The sequence below is a fragment of the Amblyomma maculatum genome, chromosome 4 (assembly GCF_055883805.1).
Source record: "Amblyomma maculatum isolate TAMU_Amacu chromosome 4, ASM5588380v1, whole genome shotgun sequence".
NCBI classification, from domain to species: Eukaryota; Metazoa; Arthropoda; class Arachnida; order Ixodida; family Ixodidae; genus Amblyomma; species Amblyomma maculatum.
This window is the reverse complement of record NC_139347.1, coordinates 62,266,908-62,294,308: the sequence shown is the minus strand read 5'-3', so window position 1 is coordinate 62,294,308 and position 27,401 is coordinate 62,266,908. Positions and strand designations below refer to the sequence as shown.

The window sequence follows — 27,401 nt, the reverse complement described above, 5'->3', positions numbered from 1 at the left end:
CAACGCAGGTGCACTTTTAATATATGGGTCGCGCACTTAGAAAGCTGTCTTGTGAATGCGTGCAGTGCAAAACGAAGTTTCGAATGGTTCGTGTGCTCACCGCACCTATATATATAAAGAGTATAAGGAGCTTTTATCTTTGGCGTTTCTTGCACCCTGCTTGAAGACTGCGATGTCAGCTTGAACACGTGCGCGGAGACAATAGATAAGATAATTCGAAGGAGACAATCGGCTCAAGACGCACCCATGTACGTATACGTACTTCCAGAAGATAAACAAGACGTTGCTGCACTTGCACAGATCACCAACACTTCACAGGTCTGTGCTTCGACCATCCCTATACCCTACTGTGTAGCGAAAGGAGCGAAGATCCGGTAAGTGAGCGTTCACGAGGCTCGCTGACTTGTAACTTTCCCGGCTTATTTTATTTCATTTCCCTTTTTGTTCGGTGATTTAGCAAAATTCACTATAGGAGGACTGCGTACCCGCTACTGCAACCAGGGAAGGTCAAAATATGGATTCCAAGATTCTTACCATAGCGGTAATGATCTTGTTTTCTGAAATGGGAGACAAGACTTTTTTCATCACGGCGCTGATGGCAATGAAGCACTCGAAAACGTCTGCCATTGCAGGCGCTCTGTCAGCTAATGCTCTGATGTCAGTCTTCTCAGGTGCGTGTTCACAAAGGTCATCATGGCTATGACACCAGCGATTAGCGACATGATTGACATATATTTCATTCTCTGTTTTGCAGCTGTGATTGGCTCATTTGCCTCTCTCGTGCAAAAGGATTACACTCACTACTTGTCGGTGGTCCTTCTGGTTATCTTCGGCTCCAGAATGATCGCTGAAGGTATAGTACAATCGGCACATGTGTTCTATCCTACAGTTACGCTCACAGACGTGGCTCACGACATTTCTCTGCGTACTTCCAGGTTATGCGATGGAGAAAAGCCAAACTAAAGAAGTTATGAAAGAAGCTGAAAACGAGGTAAGCATGCTCTTTAGAAAAATTGAATATTATTTGCCTCGCTCACCTCAATAAGCGCACTACCATATAAACAGCCTTCTATAGTATGCATGTGCAGAGTAATATATGTGTGCGGAAATGCTATCAGAGTTATACAGAAGTTGTTTGTGCCATGTTTCTTTTTGTGTATGTATAAAAGATACCGAGCAACGGATTTATAGTTTCTTACCCGTGCTGTGAAACAAGTAAGGCAAGGAGCTCGTTACTTGTCGTCACAGATTTCAAGCTTGTCTTTGTCCGCACTTTTGAAGACATTTTGGTATCCACGAAAAGCAAGCCCCGTTACTCGGTTAGATTTTGGCAGAGGCGATACTCCATAATATCAAGGCTAAGTTAACAATATATTTGACACGTGCCCCAGCCATCTTTGGTGTCGTAAATTAACAATGACAAAAAAGCATTTATCATCGTTTACTTCATGCACAGGTATCATTTTTGAATCTCTTATGCGGTGAAAATAAACGCGACCTCTGAAATAGTCCTGTTTTAAGCTAAGAAGTTATTATGAAAATGTGGAAAGCACTATTTAAGTTGGTTAATCAGCTTTAATTTACCAGATGAGTGAAATAATTCTTAATTGTGAATCAGAACAGCTGGAAAACAGCGCGATAGAAGTAACTCGAGAATAACATAGATCTTTAATTACATCGTGATCTAGAGCTCCAATATTTGTGCTTATCTCATGGTCCCGTGTAGCATTTGATGTGCTTGAAGTCACATGTGGATTTGCGTTTGATTACCTTTTCTCTGCATCATGAACAAAAAAAAAACTTGAAGGGCTCGCTTTTCTGGGTAATTGCGCACGAATGAAGTTTCGTTAGTCGATGACACATCCGTCATTCTTGCCATATATACTCATCAAGGCGGGTACGCGATGCGTTGTTTTAGTTATATATGTGGAAAAAGAAGCTGAGCTCCTTTAAAACAGGGAACATCGTTGAAGTCAGCTATAACTTCGAGGCTCAGTGTCCTGTGGTGCCTGCAGACGACATGCTATTCGTCATTAGGCCTCGAACAATGGTGGGCAAAAACACTGACGTTTCACGCCGTGACGGTTGGCACTGCTCTCGTCTGAAGGTCTGATTTTGAAGCGTCTGTTAGCCAGACATTTCGTACAGATGTCCAGGCCAACGGTCAACAGCTGTCGCTGTCTCAGAGGATGCACGTTCGATCGCAGCATCGGCGATGAAACGTGGCTCTTTCTTCGTGTGTGTCGTAAGATGCAGGGGGATTTGGGCCAATGCGACTGATATTGAATAAATGGACAATTGTTGAACCAGAGGACAGCAGCGCAGCAGTCAACGGTCATTCAGTTTTCGATGGGGAGAGTTGTTGCTGGCATGCATCACGCATACACGACACGTGCATGCATGCAGAGAAACAAGACTCTATTGTACCAAAACTTCAGCTTCACTATTTTTTTTTTTTTTTTGCTCATTTGCACGTGCGTCGCTCGTAACTTCTTGGTGCCGGCAGCGGCCAAAGAAATGTATCAGGAAACGCTTACGGCTTTATTGTGTGTATCTGTATGAATGCTGATCATTAAATGCCTGGATGAGGAATGATCATATGTCGCTCTTCTGCAGACATCGCGAGAAGCCAAGAGCTGGACAAAGCTGGCGGGCGACTCCGCTCTCGTGCAGACGTTCCTATTGACGTTTCTGGGGGAGTGGGGTGACAGGTCGCAAGTGTCTACAATCGCACTGGCAGCTAACGAGGTAAGCGCTCATGGAACCTATTGAACTGAAGTGGTTTTGTGGTCACTGCTTCCTTTTACACATATTATTACATGCATTTTTCACTGTTAGTTTAATCTACAGCCATTGTAAAAAAAGCATAAATATCGCAGGAGGCTCGCGTGATAGCATTGGGAACACACTGTCTTAATGATGGTCAAACTTATATGGATGCTAGAATTGCCCTTAATACAAAAAAAAAAAAAGAAAGATGGGGTTTAAGTATAGCCTGAATCTAGTCATACGAGCGAAAGCTCTGTTGAACATGGCTTAGCAAGGTTGCGCACGGTTTGACGTTGATTAAAGGATATTGCTTTTCAAACACTGTGACAATGTGCTTACCACGTGATTACCACGTTGCTACCATCTAAACCTACAGTCAAAGGTCACTGCGACAAGCGAGGCGAAATCCGAAGATGCACTCCGAGTATAGCAGAGTTTTCGCTCTAATATAAGAATGGCGGATTGTACCGGTGGGATTAGGAAGCGTCTTGTTTCCTTTTGCTAACGACGTTACAATCAAGAGCCCTCTCGAGCCATCTCCCTCCCTTATCTGCTCAAGAAGTAAGCAAACATGACCTCACAATCACCTCTTCCCCTCCACCCTCCTAATGAATACAGCTGAAGGTTTTTATCAATTCCGGTCACATTTACCCGCAAGCAAAAATTAAGACTAGGATTTTTCTTTTGCGCACTTTTTCAAAACAACTTCATTTTTACTGACCAGCAAGTAATTATAGGGTGTGTTTTAGTACCGTCAGGAATTTTGTAGATTTTTTTTTTTACTTTTTTCCGCGGTCGAAGAAATATGCGTGGTGCATTCGCTCGCCGGACTGCAGTCCCGCTTCATACACCCATGGCCGCGCCAGACCTTGATGGAAAAACTGCGTCTTCTGTCCTAACCGTCCCAACTATCAAATATGCTCTTCCAGTGCACACAGCTTATCTGCTCATCGCTTAGAAATGGACCACTGTTTTTCCCTATTCACCGAAGACATTTTAGTGATCCTTAGACACCTTTCACATATATTGTGATTTCGCGTACCATGTTACCGTTACCGTTACCCGAGTACCGTGAGCCAGCCCGCCTTTAGTGGGCAAGTAGTAATATTGAACAACATCAACTGGTTGGCGAGTTGGTCTGACATATGTTTTAGAAAGGGAGAGTGCTGTGTCGGTCCCTTTATTCCGTTGGCCTTGTGCCGTTGTGCTGGTTCACTATAGGTAAACGTAGTAGGTAATTGATTCCTACGTGGAAGGCGTGCGCAGCTGCCGGGGCCCTTAATATTTATTTTTTTCCTTTTTTGCGTTGGCTGATGGGGGCTGTCGCTCTTTCGCAAGAGTTACCGAGTACCTTGTGAGTTTTTAACGTAGTCTCTCCTTAGTTCCTCAACTGGTCACCGTTTTTTTCTGGTGGGTACCTAACGTATGAATCGCTCCCGGAATGACTTCCTAAAGAGTGCGACAGTTCGGCTACGGAAGCTGTCATTTGAAAAAAACGCAGGAATCCACTCATCTCCTTCATAAGTTCATTAGCTATGGCTACGGAGAGTGCCAAGCACGTATGGGTTAAGAAAGAAAACAAACATGATCAGCACAATCCCGCGATTTGAACTCGAGCGCTGGGCTCGTATAAAGTGCATCCTTGTTAAAGGTAAAATATATTTTTGGAGGTATTGATAATTTTCAAACCTGGAGATTTCATTGTGCTTACGGAAGATAAGCTTGGGTGAACTTTAAAACATGAAAACTTTCGAACCATGTGCACACTTGCACTTTCTTTGCACCGGCCTGTCAATACTTGTAGCTCGTTTCGCGCATATAGAGAACGTAAACTCCATATACTCGACTTCAGATTTCGCCTCGCTGGATCCGAATGTAGCTGGGTGAAAATTACTTTATAAATCGGTTCACGGAAAGGTAAGGCGCAGTATCTGTCACAATTGTTCTGTGGACACATGAACAGCTCCGTAAGGGTTCGGATGATAATTGACTGGTGCTGGGTCACCGACGATCATGACCTTGACTTAATAAGTGTAGGTGTTGATCAAAATGAGACAGATATTCTGCTTTCCTTCCTGCCAAAACCAACTTAAGTAGCTGTGTTAAATCCCGCCGCGGTGGTGTAGTGGTTAAGATGCCCGACTGCTATGCCGGACTTCCCGTGCTCGGTCCCGACCGCCGGCGGTTGCGTTTCGACGGTGGCAGGAGGGAGAAGTCCTCGGTCACAACGCTCGTGAAAAGAAATATAGCGGCAATTAAACACGATTTAGATTCCAGAAAAATCGAGAATGTGTTTGTCGAAATTTTAATCGGAAAACAAAAATACCTATAGTCTATTCCTGCTAAATTTATACAGCTCGCCCAGGCATAGGAAGGTGAGATTCAGGGCTCTGCTTCGCAAAGCTCTTAAAATTTTAAGTAACCAGCCACTGTTGAAAATGGGGGACCTTAATGCACATCACCAGGAATGGGAGTACCCGCACCAATGCCCAGAAGGCCGACAGCTGGGGGAGGATACGCATGACCTATATGGCTCACCCTGCACACGGATCCCGAGAGTCCAACGAAGGTGGGCAATAGCGATAAGGACACATCTTCAGATCTGACATTCTCGAAAACCGTAAAAGGTTTGGAATGGCATAATTCGGAACAAAATTTTGGCATCGACCACTGCATAATTGTATCCGCATTGAAAGAAGACCTTAAAGCGCGCAGAGCTCGCGCGCCGGACGTCGTTGAGTTGAGTGGGGTCAATTTAGAGATATCAGGAGGGCTCAGGAACTGGAGCCCATCATAAACATCGAAGAATGGGCGACGGCGCTCAATTCGGACGTTAGAGAGGCGACAAAAACGCTCGAAGGGGATAACGCCCCGGAGATTGCAGACAGCCGTCTTCTGTATATGTGGGAAGATAAGCAAAGTATGGAGCGTCGTCTCAAAAAGCAGAAATGAAACCGCAACCTCAGAAGGAGGATTGCGAGACATAATAAGGAAATCTAAGATTATACTTTCAGACTATGCGAACAAAATTGGGACAAATGTGACGAAATGGAGTGGAATATGAACCTCTCCAAGACGTGAAGATTCATCCGACACTTGTTAGACCTCGACAACTTGAAGACGCAATCCGGTATAAGGTTGGTAAAAGCGAGGCATGAGTTTGAAGGGAACGATGATGATTTCATGAAGAAATTAATTGAGACGTACATGGGGGAAACTTCGCGAACTCCATTTCCTGACTATGATGGAGCGCCTACGAAGCGCTGGAAGCCCCCATCACAGAATCGGAAGTGAGGGCGGAGAGTAAGACTTAAAACGAAGTCGGCTCCTGGCCTACGGGGTAACGAACAAAATGCTCAGGAACCTAGACGATTACTCCATTAGGTATCTAACGGAGTACATTAATGTTGTGAAAAGGGCAAGCTCCCACAACAGTGGAAGACGGCAAACATTATTTTAATACCGAAACCAGGGAAGCCTCCTCAACTGGCAAATTTGCGACCAATTTCCTTAACTTCATGTGTGGGGAAATTGATGGAGCATGTCGTCCATACCAGACTGATGAGCTTTATGGAGCAGGGAGTCTGTGGTCACATGAGATAGTCTGGTTCAGACCTCACTTGTGAACGCATGACGTTGTACTCCGAATCAAACATGACATAATAGACTCAAGGTCTAAAGATGCGAAAGCAATTTTGGGGCTGAACCTGACAAAGGCTTTCGGCAACGTAAAGCATGAGGCGGTTCTGAAAGGGCTGAACAAGATTAACGCAGGTACCAGCACATATCGGTACATCAGAGACTTCCTGACGGGCAGAACTGCCTCGTTCCAAACGCTGGAATCCCCCGCAATTGAGATAGGGAGTGAGGGTACGCCCCAGGGATTGGTGCTGTATCCCCTACTCTTCAACGTGTCTATGAGGGAACTCCCTGAGCAATTGGCAAAGCTCGAGGGATTAAAATTTAGTATATATGTGGATGATATCACTTTTTGACTTCATTCTTATTTAAGCAGTCAGTTTAATGATAAAATGCGCTGAAATTTATATTTTCTTATCACATGATGAGTTTCACTTTAGTGAGTCATCTGGGAACACTCAAATCTTCACCGCTCAAAAATAACATGTAGGGCTGCCAAGAAATAATATTTGGTTGGACTGATACTAAGGCGCAAGAGCATTTAATTTTTCACGATCGAGCTCCTGACTACTTATTAGGACAACGTTATGACATGATCAGAATGTCAACACTCATTTTCTTACCTGGCGCTAGCTGGCGCCTTAATACACATGCGCACCGACGGCTTGCTTGCTACGGTTGTATACAGCTCGCTACGCGATAAGCTAAAGTTGCTCATCATTTTCAAGTCACTTCCTGCGCTTTGGGCCGCCACCTCTGCCAAGATAAATATATATTTTAGAAGTATTACAAACAATGTATATGCGCTTCATTGCGAAATAAGTAAAGTTCGTTTCAAGACAGACATCAAGGAAAAAAAATTACCGACGATTACGTTACTTCCTAATGCGAAATTTGAGCGCAGCAAATAAGTTGTTTCACCTTTTCGATAGATTGAGGCAAAGAAATCGAGCAACACATGTATGCGCTATCACAGAATTTTTTTTTTTTCACACGTATTCCTTTAACAAAGACTCCCTTCTCGGCGGCGGCGATGAGCTTCTGCTTCAGCCTCGCTTACTGCTCTGGATTCTGGCGGCGACGGCGCTGGGCCTCTGCTCTGGCAGCTCTGGCAGCTGCTGCGTGCAGCAGCAGCAGCGGCAGCGGCAGCGGCAGCGGCAGCGGCAGCAGCAGCAGCAGCAGCAGCAGCAGCGGCAGCGGCAGCGGCAGCGGCAGCAGCAGCAGCAGCAGCAGCAGCAGCAGCAGCAGCAGCAGCCGCCGCCGCCGCCGCCGCCGGAGGACTTCCACACTTCCACCGGTCGTCTCGCTCATGGCTCAGAAAGAACTGGCAGATAATTTCGCAGTGGCGAACGGCAGCGGCAATTTCGGCTCGGGCGGTGCACATATACAGATCCGCCGCCACCGATCTGGCTCTCTGATTGCCACCGCACAGGGGTTGCATTGGAGGAGGAGCGAAGAAAGGAATTAAGTTCGAGCCGGCGCTTTGACAACCGGAGACTCGCAGGAAGAGGGGGGAGGGGGGCGGCGTGTACACCCAGCGGCAAACGATGGGGGCAGAAGCGCGCGCAGCAAGCAGACAACGCGATAAAGGGAGGAGGGAAGAGATAGCAGCGACTGACTGATGCTGCTGACGCCGATAGTGAGTCAACCCCAGCTGCGGAGTTGGTTTCAGGGACAACGCCGCCGATGCCCACACAGGAACAGGGGGGGGGGGGGGGGGGACCCTCCTTTCCTCTTTCTGCATGGCGGCGACGGTGTTGTATGCAGTCACGTTATCTTATCTTGACTCTCTAGCGGCGTCAGCGGCATCCAGCCATATCAGTCGGTCGCTGCTAGCGCTGGGGGGATGAAAGGGGGGCGGAGCTGGTTACGAGGCCGACGCCGACGCGAAACCCAGGAACGGACGCCAAAGAGCTGCGCTCTAAAAAATGGGAAGGATTCAACGCTGCTGAACCGAATATGGAGCAAAAGCATTAGCTGCGGGTGACCGAGCGTCATTCTTCTTCATCTGTTTAAATAAGGACATGGACACGGCACGCAGCGACGAGCGGTTAGACCTAGCGTAGTATTGCATTCGCAATAAAAAAAAATGGAGGACGCTTAAGCTTCGCCTTCAAGAGTGGAACGCAGGGGACGCTTTCCCAGCAGGAGCGCTACGGCGCAGCGATCACGTCAGAGGCGTCCGGCATCAGACGCTACACCTAGCAATCGCGCTGTGAGCGGAAAGAGGAGCCGTGTCGCCTAAACACCACTGGTCGAGTGACGCACGCTGGATGTTGGAAGGGGAGAGAGCGAGAAAACTTATTAAACGCAAGGGTATTGGGGCATCCTCGCACCGGTACCCGCGCGGCCCGAAGGGGAGAAGCGGGTGAGCGAAGATAGTGATCTAAAGAAAGGAAAGACGCTTGATTTTACAACCCGTGATGGTGCACGGCGAAACGTCAGGGGCGAGTGGCGCGCCACGTGTCGGGGCAGCGCCGCACATGGAAGTTGCTTTTTATTTATGAAGTGCATGCCGGGATTTATCGCTCACGGCCAACGCCGCCGACGACACCGGCTTTTCTGCGACACGAGCTCCTTAACGCTACCGCGCTAAAATGATGGGGGATAATTAAGCTTCACCTCTAAGGGTATGACGCAATAGTGTAGGCTACCAGACCATATACAAAGCCCCGCTAACGTGCCTGCGTGGCTTATGGCTAACGTGAATGTAAGGGTGCTGGCAGGCTGATTATGATATCCCCCTCCCATATGAAATGACAGGCACGAGTTGGCAGTTCCTGTCAAAATTAACGTCGCGGGAGCTTTGCGCACGCAAGTGGAGATCAAAACTCACGGATGGATGGATGGATGGATGGATGGATGGATGGATGGATGGATGGATGGATGGATGGATGGATGGATGGATGGATGGATGGATGGATGGATGGATGGATGGATGGATGGATGGATGGATGGATGGATGGATGGATGGATGGATGGATGGATAAGGCTGAACCCTTTGAATCGGGCGGCGGCGCCACAGGCCGCCTAGCCGATAGTGTGGACCTATTCTTGCCTTCCTTTCAGCCACCAATCAGCTAACCTTCGTTTGGTTATTTCTACCCTTTTAAAGTCTATTTTCCCTTCATTATCCTTAAACCCCAATGCTTTGGCTAAATCTGGCCCATTGCCTTGAACTATAGGGCGGAGCCCTTTACAGGAAATTATTAAGTGTTCAGGCGTTTCCTCATCCTCCCCACACACCCTGCACAGCGTGTCTACCTCTTGGTACTTGACTTGGTACGTCTTAGTCCGCAATACTCCTGTCCTAGCCTCGAACAACAATGGGCTGCCCCTAGAATTATCGTAAATGTTTTCTTTGGCTATTTCTTGCTTGAAAGTTCAGTACATTTCTAATGCTGATTTAGTCTCCATCCCTGTTTTCCACAGACCCCTCTCTGTTCCCTTAACCTTTTTCTTAATTGATAATTCCTGGCTGGTCTCCCTACTGATGTCCAAATATTTGCTTGCCACTTTTCTTGTCCGCCTTCTCCATCTTGTGTCAACATTCCTTATGTAGAGGTAGCTGAAGACTTTCCTAGCCCACCGCTTTCCTCCCATTTTTCTCAATCGTTGCTCAAACGCTATCTTGCTGCCAGCTTCCCTGCTCTCAAAAGAAGACCATCCCAGGTCACCCTGCACACCCTGGTTTGGCGTATTCCCATGAGCTCCCAAAGCAAGCCTACCCACCCCGCGCTGCTTAATTTCCAACCGTGCTCGGACCTCTGATCTCATACACAAGACTGCATTGGCAAAAGTCAGACTAGGAACCATCACCCCTTTCCAAATCCCTCGCACCACTTCATAGCTATTGTAATTCCACAGCGCCCTGTTTTTCATGACGGCTGCGTTTCTACTTCCCTTAGCTGCCACATATTTTTCATGCTCCGTTAGGTATTCAGCTCCAGTATTTATCCACACCCCAAGATACTTGTACTTATCCACTACTTCCAGCATGTCCTCCTGTATCCTATGTTCGCCGGCCTCATTATCATTAAAAATCATGACTGCCGATTTTTCCTTGCTAAACTGCAGACCTAACTTATGTCCCTCTGTACCGCAGATATCCATCAACTCCTGCAAATCTACCCTGTTGTCAGCCATCAGTACTATATCATCTGCATACATTAGTCCTGGTAATGACTGTGGGATAAATTCTCCTTGCTTGAATAAGGAAAGGTTGAAGCCGAGTCCACTCCCCTCTAGTTTAGCCTCTAATCCTTGCAGGTACAGCATGAACAACAAAGGTGACAGGGGACATCCTTGTCTAAGCCCCTTCTTTACCTCTACAGGCATCGACACCTTTTTTTCCCATTTTATTAGCACCTGGTTATCCTTATAAATATCTTTTAAAAGATTGGTTACTCCGCTTTCCACACCTAACACATCCAGAATACTCCATAAGTCTTCTTGAAGTACACTGTCATAGGCTCCTTTGATATCTAGAAAAGCTAGCCATAGGGGTCTGTGTTCCTTTTCTGCTACCTCGATACATTGTCAATGAGAACAGATTGTCCTCTAACCTCCTTTGTTTCCGGAAGCCATTCTGCAACTCTCCCAGCACCCCCTTGCTATCTACCCATGCCTGCAGTCTGTCCTTTATAATCTGCATCACCACCCTGTAGACCACTGATGTTACTGTTATGGGACGGTAGTTGCCTATGTCAGCTTTGTCCCCCTTTCCCTTATATATCATGCTCATTCTACTTAGTCTCCATTCATCAGGAACCTTGCCATCCATTAACATTTTCCTCACCACCTCTCTTAACGTTTCCTTAGACTTTGGGCCCAACATCTTTAATAACCTAATAGGAATACCATCTGGGCCTGCTGATGTGCTACTTGGTACTCTCTTCTCAGCCCTTTCCCACTCTCTTTGTCCAATTGGAACAATTGCACTAACCGGTCTATCGTCCTCTACTAAGGCACCTACGACATTTCTTTGTTCTTTAAACTTTTCTGACATCGTTAGTCGTATATGCTCTATTGCCTTTTCCCCTTCTAGCCGAATACCTTGATCTGTAACGATAGACCTCTGCTCTAGGCTAGTCTTATTACTAAGGGAATTCAGATGTTGCCAGGATTTCTTAGCTGCATTTTTATCCCTTTTGTTTACTTCTGACAGCCACTGGGACCCTTGTCTTCTAATTTTCCCATTGATTAAGTAGGATGCCTCCCTTCTACATTTTATGTATTTATCCCATTTTATCTCAACGTCTGCTTCTGGGTCTCCCCTATGCTTAGAATATCTGTGTTCTCTGGAGGCTTCCTGGCGTTTCTCTATGGCCTTCTTCACCTCCCCATCCCACCAGCTCTTTGGTTTTCGTCTTGTCCTTTTTTTTCCTGACTCGCACCTTAGCCAACTCTAGCCCAAACAGTCCCATTAACTTTGTGTATGTCCACTCTGCCTTATTATCCTTAGAGATTACAGCTTCAATTTGGGTGCTTGCTGTTTCTATTTGCTGCTCCGAGTAAAAGATCTTATCTGGCTGGTCATCATGTTTCATTCCTGAATTAGTTTTTATTCCAAAACTCATCTTGATACGTTTATGATCACTGCCTAGACTCCTGCCTCACGACTTTATGCGCCCTCTACGGAGTGGCGAAAGAGTCAACAGACCGCGTGGCACTAGAGCGTCCGGCTATTTTCCCGTCTGCTCGTACGATGTCACTGCCTGAGGCGTTTTGTTTTAGGCTTGGCAGCGGAGAGGCAGGCTCAATGGACGCGATCGAGGCAATCAAGAGGCGTTTGGAGTTTTGGTGGTTGCGAGAAGCTGTGAGATGCACATCAGGATGACTTTGCCGCAACTGCACCAACCTCGTTTTCTTTTTGTTCTTTTTTTTTTGGCCACGCCTTTAGCTTTTTCGAGCTAAACCGACCCGAAAGGTGGGCCACTATCACCAGTGCACGGTCTTATAAGCTGTCAGCTACCCCCTGCCAGCGACATGCTCGTTTTTCGGCAACGCTAACGGTATTACAGTACACGCTGTATGTTATAGTATGATCATCCTCGCGAAGATTTAGACACACACGCATATATATGTATTGGCTGCAACGCGTGATTTTTATATGTTTCGCTTCTGCAATGAGTTTTATGATGCCTGGAATAAGTAATTTTTGTTTTGATTCTGACGGGGCTTGGAAGTTACAAATCGAATTGCGAAATATAGCTTTTTCTGGGTCACCACCCCAAAGTTGCATGTACACAATAGTTTATCCCCGAACATTTTACAGGGTGTCTCAAAGGTGGCCGTGGGCGCCATCTTGGGACACGCGGTGTGCATCTTGGTTGCTGCCTTTGGGGGATGCCTAGTTGCACATAGGATGTCTCTGCGTTCAGGTGAGTATTAATCGCTTAATTTTATACGTACGCATAAGAGTCCAAGAAAACACCTTTCAATCGAAGGTATATGTATACAGCAAGACTTGTCCTAGCTAGTTTGGTCGTTACGACCCGCGCAAAAAAAAAAAAAAAAAAAATCACCTTGTGTCTAATTGGGCATTTGAAGGCACAGCTGTGAGAAAGTAAACAAGTCATGGGCGTTGCCTTCTAGCGTTTTCCAAACTAATTAAAACTGGCAGCTGTTATATGAACAGGGTAGTAGCGGGCGTTAGGGCTCTTTGCAAATGAAAAAAATGTTTCTTTATGTCCGATGGGGAAGACGTAATTGTAATTATAGCTGAGTACCACACGTGTTTCCTTTACTTATGTCCTCACCTGTACTTAAATCGGAATTGAAAAAGAAAAGAGCTCGTGAATACAGCTATTAATCCTAGCTAGTTCCCCTAAGCATAATTGGTATTTTACCCTTATAGATGGTTCTGTCATTCCAAATGATATTTCAAATTCGAAGTCTAGGGTTTCTTTGACTTGAATATTTATGTTGCTCCGCACAGAACAGCAGTCTAATTAGAGTCTTGTAAAATAAGATATATAAAGAAGATATATATGCTCAATTGATCTCATCTTTCTGACCATCACTGCAATCATGACTACATAACTTCGTGCAACGGACAAGCGCCACTTGCTCCGGAAGCATGAATCAATTGAACGAAACATATAAATCCAGAAAAATAATTTCAGATGGGCATTGATTGAACGCTTCAGTGAAAAAGGTTACCTCTTCAGGTTTGTGGCGTTGCTATATGCTGGCTGTGTCATGTATGGCTGCTTGTGGCCCATTTGCAGCTGCTGCTTGAGTTAGGAGCCAGCTGTTATTCTTCTTATAGGCGTGCCATTTTGAAATGGATATTTGCAGTTGGTCTCTGATACACAAGTGTAAATTTGCAAACGAATATGCTTTCCATTGACTCGGCAGACATTACAGTTGGAACTCCCAATAGGCTCCAAGTGCACAACTGGAAATTTTCTATTTGGAAGGCTCAGCTGGAAGCAGATTTTTTTCTCCTGTGGTGACATACTTCGAAAAATGCGAACTAGAGCAATGAAAAGCCATTTTCGGTGGTAAGGTATATCCAGCAACAAATAAAAAAGCTGAGCAGAAAAGAGGAAATCATGTTGAGGAAATAGCAAACTGAGGTGTTTCCAAGCCCTCAACTGTACACTAAATGGCGTCCAGAGTCTCTAATTCTAGATGTACGCACTAAAATAGCATTGCAGATCTAGTCCACGCGATCTGCACCTACCCTTCGTATAACGACACGAATAGAAATGTACAATCCTGTGAGATAATATTACTGAGCCACATAGCAGAAGAGCAACGCAAAGTCATCGGTCTCGCCCTGACCTACACCGAGTCCCATGCGACTACAGCCGACGGTTAAGGGAATATAATGGGGGTTTGCTAAACCCTTTTTTCTCTGTCATTTTTGACGGATGCGAATAAAAGTTTATCTCTCTCTCTCTCTCTCTCTCTCTCAGGAATATATGTTACCTATGGACTAAGAAACACAGGCTGCACGCCCATGCTGAGTCGCTCCCCATTACAATTGCGGTACCTGTCATTGTGGGAACTCCTACCACTACCACGATGACCACTACCGAGGAGAATATATTTCTAGAGTTTTTGCAATGTTTTCAAGATCATGCGGCATGAAGTATTCATTTTGGGGCCCCGCAGCAGATGTGAAAGTAGGCATAAAATTTGTGTATATAAGCTGTTGAGCATTCATGCCGCGTACAAGTCCACAAATTCGAGCCGGTGATTCACAAAGGTTTTGTTTAATTGGCATTGCTGCGCCTAACTCGCGTAGCATCGGTTCGCGCACAACCACAAGGACGTTTGAAGCAGGCGAGTGAATGGCCGAGCGGCATATGACAACCAAAACCGGTGATACATTGGCGGGCGAGCTCGATCCTAGCATGTAATCTGTTAACGTGTTGTCATTGAAAATTTATTACACAAGAAGTGTTACGTTGGTGGCGGCATGTGAAATCTTGGTAGATCGGGGGCATAGTGGCGAGGGAAACAGGCGCCAATGATCGACTTTCAGGGTCGAGGGGTGAGGAGAATAGGGGGAGGAGGAATGTCTTGAGAGGGGTACGAATATTGATGGAGTGGGTCGGGCTATAAAACCCCTTGATAATTTGAAAGTAGCGACACTCCGCCGCGTGGTGCTTTCCTCGCCCGCCGCCTGCCTGCACTGCGCACTGCACGCATAGCTTTCTCTTCGCACTGCAACTTCCAAGGTCACTCGCGCGTATGAGCCGCCGGAGCGCGCGTCGCGAGCGCTCCTGTAACTGCCACGTGGCCACCGAACGATCGTGGACACGGAGAGTCTCAGAATTTAACAATTGATTCGCAGGTGCTTGGTTGTTCAGCCTCTCCATGAATGCGGTGCGTGCCGGTGAGAATACGTCAGCGCTTCTGCACAGGCATCAGTCTGAGACTCTGAGTTTGATCCGAGGAACGGCAGTGAAAAGAAAGCGTGATCGGCTCGAGGCAGAGACCGACGAAGAGCGAGGAGCTCTTACAGAAAAGAAACGACAGTATGATCGTGTTGTCATGCTTAACGATACTAGGTTTAACCGGGATAAACTTCGGCATTTTTGAAGCGAAAACTTCACTACACTGGTAGTTCGAGCCGTCGGGTATGCACGGTTTTCACCTTGAGGGAGATTTAGAAGTCAAACTTCTGTTAAAGGGTCACTGTCCAGGGAAGGCCCTTTTAAGCAAAGGAGCCAAAGGAGCCCAGTGTTTCGATCAGGTACCGGAGATAGTCTGTGCAAAATGCTACAGTGACACGCGCGCCGCAAAGCATCGAAAATACAATTCAAAGCTCTCTCATGCTCTCCTCCGGGAAGCCAGCTTCCCCGTTTCCTGCACAAGAATGCTAAATTGGGCGAGTTGGTGCATTCGCATTTTAGGAAAACGTAGCGCAAAGAAGACAAGGACAAAAAGACAATAATTCTCTCTCTTTTTCTTCTCTTTTTGTCCTTGTCTTCTTTGCGCTACGTTTTCCTAAAACCCGTTTCCTGCGCTGGCCCGACGGGCCACAGCAATGACGTACGTACCGCGAACGATGTCCATTGGTCCGTCTCGCTGACTGACGGGAGAAGGATGGGTGTCTACCGCTCGCAGCGCGCTTTTCCCTCGCCACGGTCAGACTGAATCCAGCGGCGCGCGCTCCCTCGACCGTTTTTTTTTTTTTTTTTTTTTTTTTCGCGCTCGCGGAGAGCCACGCCCCACCTCCCGCCAAACGCGGAGGAGGAAGGGGAATTTGTATTGCGGAGGCTAGACGACCTCGGGCAGGAGAGTGAAAAACCTTTGCGAGGGAACGGAAGGAGAGAGGCATGACAGAATCGGGTGATTGCGGTGGCTGTAACTGCGTTACTCTTTTCAAAAACATTTTGCGGCCTTGCGTTCTAGAGGCGAAGTCTCACAGTCACCGGGAAAGAAAATATTTTCGACCGGAGGGTGGACAGTGGGCCTTTAAGCCTGGTGAATGCTAGTGGCTTTGGGCATAGCCACGTAGGCCACCAAGTGGCCCGTGACCACTGTCAAGGTCGAGGTCACGTGACCTGATAGTCCCCATGCGACATTGGGGCATGGTCACGTAGGCCACCAAGTGGCCCGTGACCACTGTCAAGGTCACATGACATGATGGTCGCCATGTGACTTTGGGACATAGTCACATAGGCCACCAATTGGCCCGTGACCGCTGTCAAGGTCAAGGTCACGTGAGCTGACGCCAGTTTGACGTGAAAGTAGAAGGCGCTAGAGGGGAGATACGTATAAATAGGATTCCCCGGGCTCCTACTATAGGTTACAATACTGTGCGAGATGGATGAGGACGAGCACCCTGCTACAGTATCGCGTCGTAACGCGAAGGCACGTCGGAATGAGGCCGTGATAAGGCGGCATGCCGAAGAAACCGATGAAGAACGGGCTTTACGTTTGCAAAAACGCACGGTGTGTTTAATCCAAGCTTGACAATGAGGGTAGCCATGTACATAAAGCTTTCGCTTTCATCCAGGGTTAACTAAATGTAAACCAAAAGCTAATTATTCCCCAAGCGCTCACCAGCAGGCCGAAAAAATCGGTGGAATCGCGCGTATTGTGGCCGGTTCAGCGTCTCAGTGCTGCCAATATCTTGATAAATTGGGATATAACTGTGTCGAAAATGCTGAAATCAAGTATTTTGTAGCTTTTTTTTTTCTCAACCGTCCGAATCGGAAGCACGATGTGAAATGAACCTTGGGAGTTTTAGATACTCTGAATGATTTTGACCACACTGTTTAGTTCTGGACTCAAGACATGTTTGTGACTAAAATATGTATTTTACCGTGTATGTCGTCTACTTTTGCATTTTGTACGCCTCCACCTAATCATCGTGTCCAATTAGCACAACATCCGACATTGTCTGCCGTCGGGACCGTCCATGGCACGAAATTCAGATGAACTCACTACGCCGATGTACGATGCAGTAGCCTATGTAAGAGCACATGTTTAGTCATGACACTGTCATAAAAAATTCGAGGACACTTTGGCGACTAAAGTGACGAAAGGCGAAAGCCTGAGTGCTGCATTCTGCTATGCGACTGTTGCGCATGTAGCGATGAATGCTGCTACGAGAGAAGCGAGCAACTACTCTTTCACATTCTGCGAGTGCATTTATTCAGTAAATTCTGTTGGCAGCGACGAGATCGCGCTCCTTGTACCTTCGCAGTCGTTTAGTGTTGTGTGGTTGATTTTACCGGGCGCGCAGAATTAATTAGCCATTGATTAAATACGCAACTGTCAGTAATTAGCCATTAAGTAGCAATCAGTAATAAATTAGAGCTTAGACATTGTGAATAATCATTTAGTAATCACTACTTAATTATTTAATTCAGTAATAATCAATAATAAGTAATCATTAATTTGATTAGCAGCAGTAATTAATAATTAATAATTGATCGGTCGCTGATTATTTAATATGCCCTTATTTAGTAATCGATTATTTATTGGCATATGGCCATATAAGGCACGCGTTCGCACATACTGTGGTGGGGCTCTGTGATATGTCGAGACCTCCATGGCGTCATCCCGTCTCGACCAATCAGAGCCGCCGCAAAAGCGTGACACTTTTGCTGACGACAACGATGAGGCAATAAAGGTTTTTGCCTTAGACACTGTCTGAGGAACAAATAAAGGGAAAAAATACAAAGTAGCATGACTCGAGTCATGCTTTGTATGCTACTTTGTAGTCATGCTACTGTATCAGCACTTTGCAAAGGGATGTACTGTATATACAGTTTGTACACACATATTACGCGCAGTCATGAATTGTGTCCAGTCTAGCCATGACTCAAAGTCGTAATGCAAATCATAAGATTGACTCAGCGCTTTACATATATTGACGTGCTGTAAGGTATACCTTGGGAGTTTATGCATAGTCATAGTGATGATTCATGAGGTGGATTTGTAGTCTATATATGCTTTCGCATTCTCATATGTATGCAATGGGAATGGCGTCGGTCTAATTTTTGTTCACTCCTGCGCACGCAAACGAACTGCAGATCTTACATTTGGCGTGTCCATATATCTCAATCAGCCGGCAGGGTGCTATCTGTCCGGTAGTTATCTAACGGGGTTTTTGCATTATTTTTTAAAACTGAATAGGGCTAGCAGCTACATGACTTGAGTGTGGTCCAGCGGTGCCGACAACCATGCACTCATTCACGCCGATAATATGAGCATCAAGGATGGATTTACCGAATACTAACGAGATAGTGTTGAAGGAAAATCCATGGTCGGCGTTGTGAGCGAAAAATAACGTGCATGGCGCGTGAACCCGTATAGAGGTGACCCCGTTATATATCTTTTAGCCAAAAATAAATAAGTATTATGATATTTCACATCGAATTCTTTTATAACTGAAATAAGGTTTTTGTCATACACCAAAATTGTACCGTTAGAAAAGCGAGCATGGTAACTTTTTTTATTTAATATATATATGCAACTAAGAACAGCATCATAATATTCAGCATCTGAATTCGGGCTATAGTGTTGAAATATGCATTGCAGTATTGTTTGCAGACATGCAGAAGGAAACAGAGCAGTGATAATGTGTTATGGTACAAACTACAACATTTATATGTACAACAGTATTTTCACTGCGACCTAAAGTTCATAAAGCTCCGTTGAATCGAAAACGACCCTGACGTAGAGCGATGAGCCGAACTGTTTTGTTTTGCAAAACAGGTGCGGTGCGCGGATGCTCCGGATCTCCGTTACATTTGTGTCGCGAATGCGCAGCTTTTATTATTGTATGAGTTCTATAGTTGAATACAAGCACGACGGACGAAACCCGGAATGGAGCCAAACCCTGCGACGTGGCCGTACAGCGGCGAGGAGGTCGTGCGGAGGAGGCGGCGGAGTTCAAAGAGTGGCAGTATTTTCAAATTATCGAAACTGTTAGGTCAAGCAACCCACTAACACGGTGTGAATATGCCAGCGACTGTCCTGCTCAGTGAAACACTGCCGCAAGAATCACCTTTATCTATGAAATATGCGCATGGGACTATAGTCGCGAATAGAACTAATCTGCAGCAACCGCCACATACAATTACTCCACTATTGAAGCTTTTCTTGTGACCTAGATAAAAACCTATAACGATCACATCGAATTTTAAGTTCACTAAAATTTCAATGCCTCTGGCTTTCTTGGTATCAAATATAAAAAAAAAATGATTTCGTTACTGTTCAGCAAAGCAGACATATGCCATGTACCATATGGCCCATAGTAAAAACTGCCGTTTCTTTTCTTTTTTTTTTTTTATCAAGTTCCCATTCACCGATTTCGGCGATGTATGCCTAACTATGGCCCGCCGTGGATGGAGCTACCAATCGAATCCACCGGTACCTTTGCGTCCAGATTCAGACACACTATCCGCAGACACGTTCGTACAGCTTCCGATACCAACTTGGGCAGCACTTTTGAGATGTAGATCGAACCAACTGGGACCGAGCCGGCACGCGCTAATACCGTGGACCTCTACTCATAATTTTCTTTTCTCTCTTTTTTTTTCAGTTACACTTCTTGGAGGCTGCGTATTCCTACTGCTTGCCTGCTCCAACGTCATCATGGGTCCCACTATTTGACGACCGCATTCTCATTTGACGGCATCATATATATATTCGATGGGGGCGAAAAGCCAGGCGCCCGTGTGCTGTGCGATGTCAGTGCACGTAAAGAACACCAGGTGGTAGAAATTTCCGGCGTCCTGCACTATGGCGTATCTCATAGCCTGAGTCGCTTTGGAACGTTAAACCCCCAAACCAAACCAATATATATATATATATATATATATATATATATATATATATATATATATATATATATATATATATATATATATATATAGGTCACTGCAGTGTTTCATTCACCCCTTTTTAAACCAATTTCTTGCACGTCTGCTCCACAGATGAGACATCAAATAAAGCCTCAGTTGTGGCGAATTTTACCTTTTAATTGATCTGTTTTTTGTTATTTCCTATACTCAGAGAACAGTTGTCTGCTGAAAAATGCTTTTGTCACGGTAATTATTAGTCCGCGGGTAATATATCGCCAGTTCGCACCACATTTGGAGTGCTCAAGCCTATATATCTCCCTAAGCACAGTAACCTATAATGTAACTTTTAGACGTCAGTAACCTATGTAGGAAAGGTTACAAGTCGCAAAGCTACCATCAAATTATTGCCAAGTAACCTTTGTACAGTAACCTATGTGTCGACAAGCCAGGAGTGTGCACATGGAGACGCGCATGCACACGCGCGGCGCTTAACCTACTTTTTTTTTTAAAAAGCGGTGCTTTTTCCCAGCGGTTGGCTGCATTGCACGCGGTGGTCCGGGCGGCTGGACAACCCGAACGTATACAGATCGGCGGCGATGGCTGCGCCGTTAGCGCAGTCAGTGCGCATGATTCAAAGTTCTCATGAACTACGCCGTTTGCTGGCGGCGTTTCTTGTGTGCATTGTTTTGGGGGATTTAAAAGTCTGTGCCTGTGCGCATACTGCAAAATCACTGATGCCGCTAAGCAGGAAAGGACTTGTGTGGTATGCATCGCGGAAGCTGCAACGAACCTTTATGTGACTCTCGGCGGTATACGATTGTCTGCTCGTCGGACGGCTTCGCAGCTAGCACGATTAGATTTTTGACTGCTGCAGCAACTGTCCATGCGTTCATGGCAGAATGATGGATTTGGGTGAGTGACCTTTTTTTGTTGCGAAAGCAATACTACTCCCATTTTCAGCCCTTCGCGTAGCCACGGTCGGTAGGCACGTGTTACCTTTAATGACCCCAGATGGCTGTGACGTCATACCAGCTGCGAGAGATGATCTACCAAGTCGAGTCATCGGGTGGCGGCGGTGGTGGTGGTGGTAAGAACATTTATTTACACAAGGGCCAGGAGGTATGTTTGGATCGGCCCATAAGAGAGGAGGAGGAGGAGGAAAAACTTTATTTAGCCCTATATTATTTGGCGGTTTTTGGACGCCTTCAGAGATGTCTGCTTGTTGAATCCACAAGAGTCTTCTCCGTCGACTTCGTCCACTTTTTCACAATGGTCGGTTGCCCTCAGTCCAGGGCTCCGCTGGCTGCTGCCGCCCGTTGGGCTCGCTGTACCAGACCTTGCTGGTCTTCGCAGCGGTCGCTGGAGAGCGGAGTCTCCCATTGCTCCGCACTCGGGTTTCGAATTTTGGGGACCACATCTATATTTTGACATGCCCATGTGATGTGATATAGTGTTGGTTTTTCATCGCACCACGGACATTGTCAGCGTATATGGTAGGGTGCATTTTGTTTAGTATGTGTAGGTTTGGGTATGAACCCGTCTGTAATTGTCTCCATATGACAGTTTCCTCTCTGGTGAGAGAACTGTGCGGTGGGGGATATCGCATTGTTCTTCCTCTATAGTTTTCTAGTATGGCCGAGTATGCCTTGGGTGCTGGCAAAAGTTCCGCGGACCCGTCGGATGCTCGGAAAGTAGTGTATGCTCGAGTTATCCTGTCAGCCTCTTGGTTCCTTGCCACCCCCATGTGCCCCGGTACCCATATAATTTTGTGTCTGGTCTTGTTTTCTTCGTGGCTTTTAATGCTGTCGCTCGCTTTGAGGAGTATACGGAGCGCGTGACGACCAATCCTACCATTCATGAAATTTCGACAGGCTGTTTGAGAGTCCGTGAGTATCGTTAGCGACCGCCCAGCTCTATAGCCCTCCGCCACCGCTAGAGAAATGGCTACTTCCTCACCGGTCCTTACAAGCACTAGGTGGACGGTAGACACGGACGGCGCGCTGCAGTTGGAGCCGCGCTGCTACCGAGTGGAGGCGCTGCTGTCACCTCTTCTCTCGCAGTTGAGAGGAGGAGGAGGAAAACGATGGGTATATAAATGCTTGCGCTTAGACTTGTACTCCCCTGATGGGGCTGGGACAGGCAGGTCACCGCCGCTTGCGGCGGGAGCTAGCCTGCCACAGAGTTTTTATCTGTTGTCGGCCGTCATTGCACCCGCCACCGTTTCGGTGGTGGACGACGGCTGTTGTTGCGGCGCGCGTCTTTTTCTTCCTTTTCTTTCTTCTCTATTTTCTCTTCTGTAGGCAACGGAGGTGGCTCAGCTACAGAGCCAGTAGCAGGCCCGTGCATTTTCTTTTCCTTCTTCATACAGCCACAACAACAACAAGGTCTCCCCAGATGGGGCTGGGACAGGTAGGTCACCGCCGTTTGCGGCGGGGCTAGCCTGCCACCAAATTTTTATCTGTCCTAGGCCGTCATTGCACCCGCCACCGCATCGGTGGTGGACGGCGGGTGTTGTTGCGGCGCGCGTCTTTCTCTCCCTCTTCCTTTTCTTTCTTTTCTATTTTCTCTTCTGTCTGCACGAGGCAGCGGAGGTGGCTCAACTGCAGAGCCAGTATCAGGCCCATGCATTTTCTTTTCCTTCTTCCTGCAGTCACAACAACAACAACAACAACAGCTGAGGCACTCGCTATGAATACTGATGAAGAGAAAGAAAAGTATGGGTACCAGGCCACAGCAATGTGACTTTAAATGAATATGCTGATAGTTTGGCAAAAGAGTCCCTCAATGGCCCCGTATTATCTATCCTTCCGGCGACAGCGTACATCACCGCAGCGAGGTTTCGGAGAAACGTTCTATTAAATATGAAAAATGAACATCTTTTAAGATCTGATGACTACCTGCATCTAAATTATTCTTGGAATAAAAAATTATGTCACTCACGGCAGTTTGAGATTTTTCTAACAAGGCTGCGATGCCGTATCCCACCTTTAAATTTCTATCTTTACAGGTCTGGTTTGGCACTGTCTCCAGTCTGCGCATTTTGCGGTGAACAGGAATCATTAGATCACTTTTTATTGTTTTGCCGCCGCTTCACTACGTTGAGAAGACAATTGATGGAAAGGCCATTGCAACAGCTTGGCCTCAATTTAAGCAGCCCGATATTGTTATCACTTGGCGCCACCATCCTTGGGCACAGTCACAGGTCTGTTTTCAGCGCCATGCAAAATTTATTACTGGAATCAAATCGTTTGCCTTGCTAAATATTTAAACATCACTTGTTCTACAATTGCAGTGTCAATCTCCCGTGTGTGTTACCATTTTTCATTTTATATTTCACTTATTTCCCGCTTTGTTTCCTTTCCTCTACCCCTCAAATCATTTTTTTTTTATGCAAGTACACTTCAAAAATTTTCTTTGCTACCCAATTCTTGGCCGATCCCCCATTGTGGGTATGTGCCATAAGTTATTTGGACAACAACAACAACAACAACAACAACAGCGGGCTCCAGAGAGAGATGAAGAACGGGAACAGCGTCTCGCTCGACGGCGCGGTCAAGATGCAGCTAGACGAGCGCGTCGCGCTTCCCTTGAATCGTCCTCAACCGGTGACGACTCCTCACTCTGCATAATGAGTTGACAGGGGACCCAGAGGCTTGCAATCTCTGCAAGGTACCTCTGAGTCAAAGTCACCTAATCTGGCAATGCCCCGATTCTCCGGGAGCTAAAGAAACTGATCCCCTTGATCAAATTACCTGGGAGTCCTACATCCGCAGCCCAAATGTGTATGAACAAAAGATCGTCCTACGCCTGACTTAGGAGGCTTACTCTAAGACCTCTGCGGCCACGGCGCAGGAAAGCCGGCAAGGAGACCTTCCACCTGGCTGAGCCCCTGTCACGAGGTCCATGTCGGTGTAAATAGTCTTCTCACTCTCTCACTCACTCTCCGGATGGAATGTAATGGACGCTTTGAACAGTGAAGTCGACTCTTTGTCGACGTGTTCACCCAGCAGTCAAGAACGTAGAAATGCATGCTAGGCGGCAACGACGGAAGCCTCACTACTTCAGTGATCACCGAAGTGTAGGTATAAACAATAAAGCTAAACAATAGTAAACAACAATGAGTGTCCTGTGTTAATCGTACGGTCAACGTGGTACACCACAATTGGCTACACTACGAGCCGAACTATAGCGTAGCCGTGCTATTATTGCTTTCGCAACCTACCGGGCTTAACCAAAGCTAAGCCCCAGCTAATATTTTATTTTGCAACTAAAACACATTAAGACTGACGAAGTATTCGTTCATTCGTTGCTTATCAAAACGCGTATTTTCTCTGCTCATTTGTAAAGTTAGTTTTTGAACTGCACTTCGAATCTAAATCAGGTTCAATAGCTTTCTACCACTACATGGCTGACCTGTCATGCGATACTTTGTGTTGATGAGTCTAGTTATCTGTGATATTGGTTCGGGTGGGTAACTGGGGTCATTAGGTACAATCTTGAAAAGTACAGTTTGGTAGTCCACCGCTAGCTTTTGCCAGTTCACATGCGAGTGCGCGCCTTGATGACATGCACGCTTTCGGTACTTTGAGATGAGCACGCTTGAAATGTGCGGCTGTACTTGTGTCCTCGATCAAAATTCTGCAGCTCTGCTCGTCTCTTCACTCCTGGTCGATTGACTTTTTCGCCGCAAGTGTATGGCGCTACAGCCAGGTACATGGAAAACATATTGAATGTGTGGTAGTACGGAACCATAGCTCGTGCATTATGCGATATGTCAGATAGCCTACTGAAGCTTCAGTGCAGTATACGGACTGTGTGCAGTGACACTAGCATGACAAAGTTTCACGCTTTCTGCGAATTGATCCCTTCGTGCGTTTTACCTCTTATTCTACCTAGGTGGTTTGCAGCAAGAGAGTGGAATTGATGAAGTGATGGTTACTCGAATGATTAGGGGGCTCAATCAAGGAGGTTATAATAGAATTACTGGAGTGGAAGAGGCGCCCGTGAGCGGAAGCCGCACGCTGCCATCTTGCCACTCAGCTGGTATAAAATATCAGCGAGCACACATTGTAGGTTCTCTGCTGCTACGCAGGTGTGCGGCTTTGTGTTACCGGCCTCCACTGGAAATTTGAAGCCTCGTAACAACGACAGGAGATGTCGCTAGCATTTGATCGCTTGCAGAATGACTGCTTGTACCAGGTTTCACATCTTACGCCTTAGATGCCCGAATAGCTCTGTACACGAGGTTGGCGAGCTTCCTTGAGTTGTGCGACCCGCTGCTGTCCGACCTGCTTGCTTAACAGGTTCATTCTCGCTAGTACAGTTGAAAGGAAAAACGAAAGCTTAGGCCTCTGGTAGTGGCCATTAATCCGCCTTATAAAGCTAATGTGGGCCCACTACATGTATTTCGCATTTTCGCAACTTAAGGTTCATTTTCAATTTAAAACAAAATAGCGTTGTTCTCGCATTGAATCGAATTTCGCCCTGCTGAAAATGCCGCGAGTATGAGGCCTTATCCCTACGGTAGGTATAGTCTCGCTGATGACGATGATGACGGGTCTAAGGGAGAGGAAAGTGCTAGACTTTCCTCGTATAGACCATATTCACTATCAGGTTTAGCAGGCGGCCGTTGTGGCAACTCTGTATTGCGGAGACGCCATAACGTTGGGCGGTTCGAAACTTAAAGCATAAAATAAAAATGTTTCCGACGCGCCGGCGCCGGTCTACCAGCGTCCTCCCTGCTGCGCGCCACTCATTTGTCGGATACTTGAGGCGCCGTTTGAAACGCCATCCAACCAGAGCTCGGATTTCACCGACACCGTACCCTGATTCGCCGTAGGCTCTCTCTTTATTTCTTTCTCCCTCTCTCATGTTGCGTAGCACGTGCATGTGCCCCGCCGGGGTGGTGCAGTGGTAAGACGCCCGACTACTGTGCCGGAGTACCCGGGTTCGAACCCGACCTCGGCGGCTGCGTTTCGATGGAGGCGAAACGAAGAGGCGTCGTGTGCTGTGCGATGTCAGCGCACGTTAAAGATCCCCAGGTGGTCGAAATTACTCCGTAGCCCTCCACTACGGCTCCTCTTTCTCTCTTTCCTCCTTCACTCCCACCACTCCCACCTTCCTTCCCTTACGGCGCGGTTGCGGTGTCCACAGAAAACAAGTGAGACAGTTACCGCGCCTTTCCCTTCCTATAAAGAAATCGGGTTCCTCCGGGGTGGTGCAGTGGTAAGACGCCCGACTACTGTGGCGGAGTACCCGGATTCGAACCCGACCTCGGCGGCTGCGTTTCGATGGAGGCGAAACGAAGAGGCGTCCGTGTGCTGTGCGATGTCAGGACCCGTTAAAGATCCCCTGGTGGTCAAAATTGCTCCGCAGCCCTCCACTACGGCTCCTCTTTCTCTCTTTCCACTTTGACTCCAACCTTCCTCCCTTCCCTTACGGCGCGGTTGAGGTGTCCACAGAAAACAAGTGAGACAGTTACCACGCTTTTCCCTTCCTATAAACAAATCAGCTTTTTTGCGTAGCGCGTGCCATGGTTGCCAATAAAGGAGCAATGACGTCACGTTAATAAGCTCTATAGGTCAGTGGGGAGAGTGCAGGATTGGGGAGCGCGAACTGCGGCCATTATAAGTATGTGTATATGGCATACAAGGGAGAGGAAAGAAATTGGGTTGTAATGATCGAGATGATGGAATGAGCGGAAGCTCAAGGACAGTGTTGGAATGAAGGGTAGTGTATGGACCCACCGTAAGGGTGACGGGAGTTAGTGAGTGGGTACACGGCTGCTCCAATGTTGCCGCTTGGTGACGGGCTGGCGTCCTCGTACGCGCTGGTATGGGTGAAAGGAGGGGCAGAATGATGTGACACGCGCTTCTCGGCGGCCCGTGTGTAGGGTGGCAGACACTTTGCGTGGGATGGGGGCGAGGCGGAAATTCGATGGAAATGAGGTGCTTGTATATACTGAAGGAGGTCAGTACAAGAAATTTCCGCTTGCTGTAAGAACCATTGGCCCTGTTGAGTGCCTGCAGAGAACCAGCACGGGCAATCTGCGGTCCTTGTGGAGTTGGTGAGACCAGAAAGAGAAAGGAACAGACCCGCGGCGTAGAGGTTTTGGATGGAGACAGGCAAAGGTAGAGGAAGAGCAGCTTTGCAGAGGGTGTGGAGGGCGGATGAGAGCTTGGTGCATTGCAGTGCTACGGATGACGTGGAATA

At 46.9% G+C, this 27,401-nt stretch overlaps 1 protein-coding gene across 2 annotated transcripts; it reads left to right on the top strand.

Annotated features, from left to right (window-relative positions):
- The first annotated feature begins 15 nt into the window (after positions 1 to 15).
- LOC146191222 (putative divalent cation/proton antiporter TMEM165) lies at positions 16 to 20,208 on the top strand. 2 transcript variants are annotated; one of them, XM_084601710.1, is made up of 8 exons: positions 16 to 248; positions 319 to 374; positions 458 to 671; positions 755 to 853; positions 936 to 991; positions 2,617 to 2,748; positions 12,686 to 12,791; positions 19,928 to 20,208. In XM_084601710.1, the coding sequence occupies exons 3-8, from the start codon at positions 515 to 517 to the stop codon at positions 19,996 to 19,998; spliced, it is 621 nt and encodes a 206-aa protein (XP_084457836.1). In that variant the 5' UTR covers positions 16 to 248; positions 319 to 374; positions 458 to 514; the 3' UTR covers positions 19,999 to 20,208. The 2 variants fall into 2 exon arrangements, with proteins under 2 accessions (XP_084457836.1, XP_084457835.1); XM_084601709.1 differs by having other exon boundaries at positions 16 to 374.
- Positions 20,209 to 27,401: the final 7,193 nt, after the last annotated feature.

Bases quoted from the DNA above. Each gene is read 5' to 3' on its own strand.
- LOC146191222 (XM_084601710.1), top strand. From the start codon at position 515: ATGGATTCCAAGATTCTTACCATAGCGGTAATGATCTTGTTTTCTGAA. The intron at 672-754 runs GTGCGTGTTCAC...TCTGTTTTGCAG, and splicing joins TCTGATGTCAGTCTTCTCAG to CTGTGATTGGCTCATTTGCC. The intron at 992-2,616 runs GTAAGCATGCTC...GCTCTTCTGCAG, and splicing joins TGAAAGAAGCTGAAAACGAG to ACATCGCGAGAAGCCAAGAG.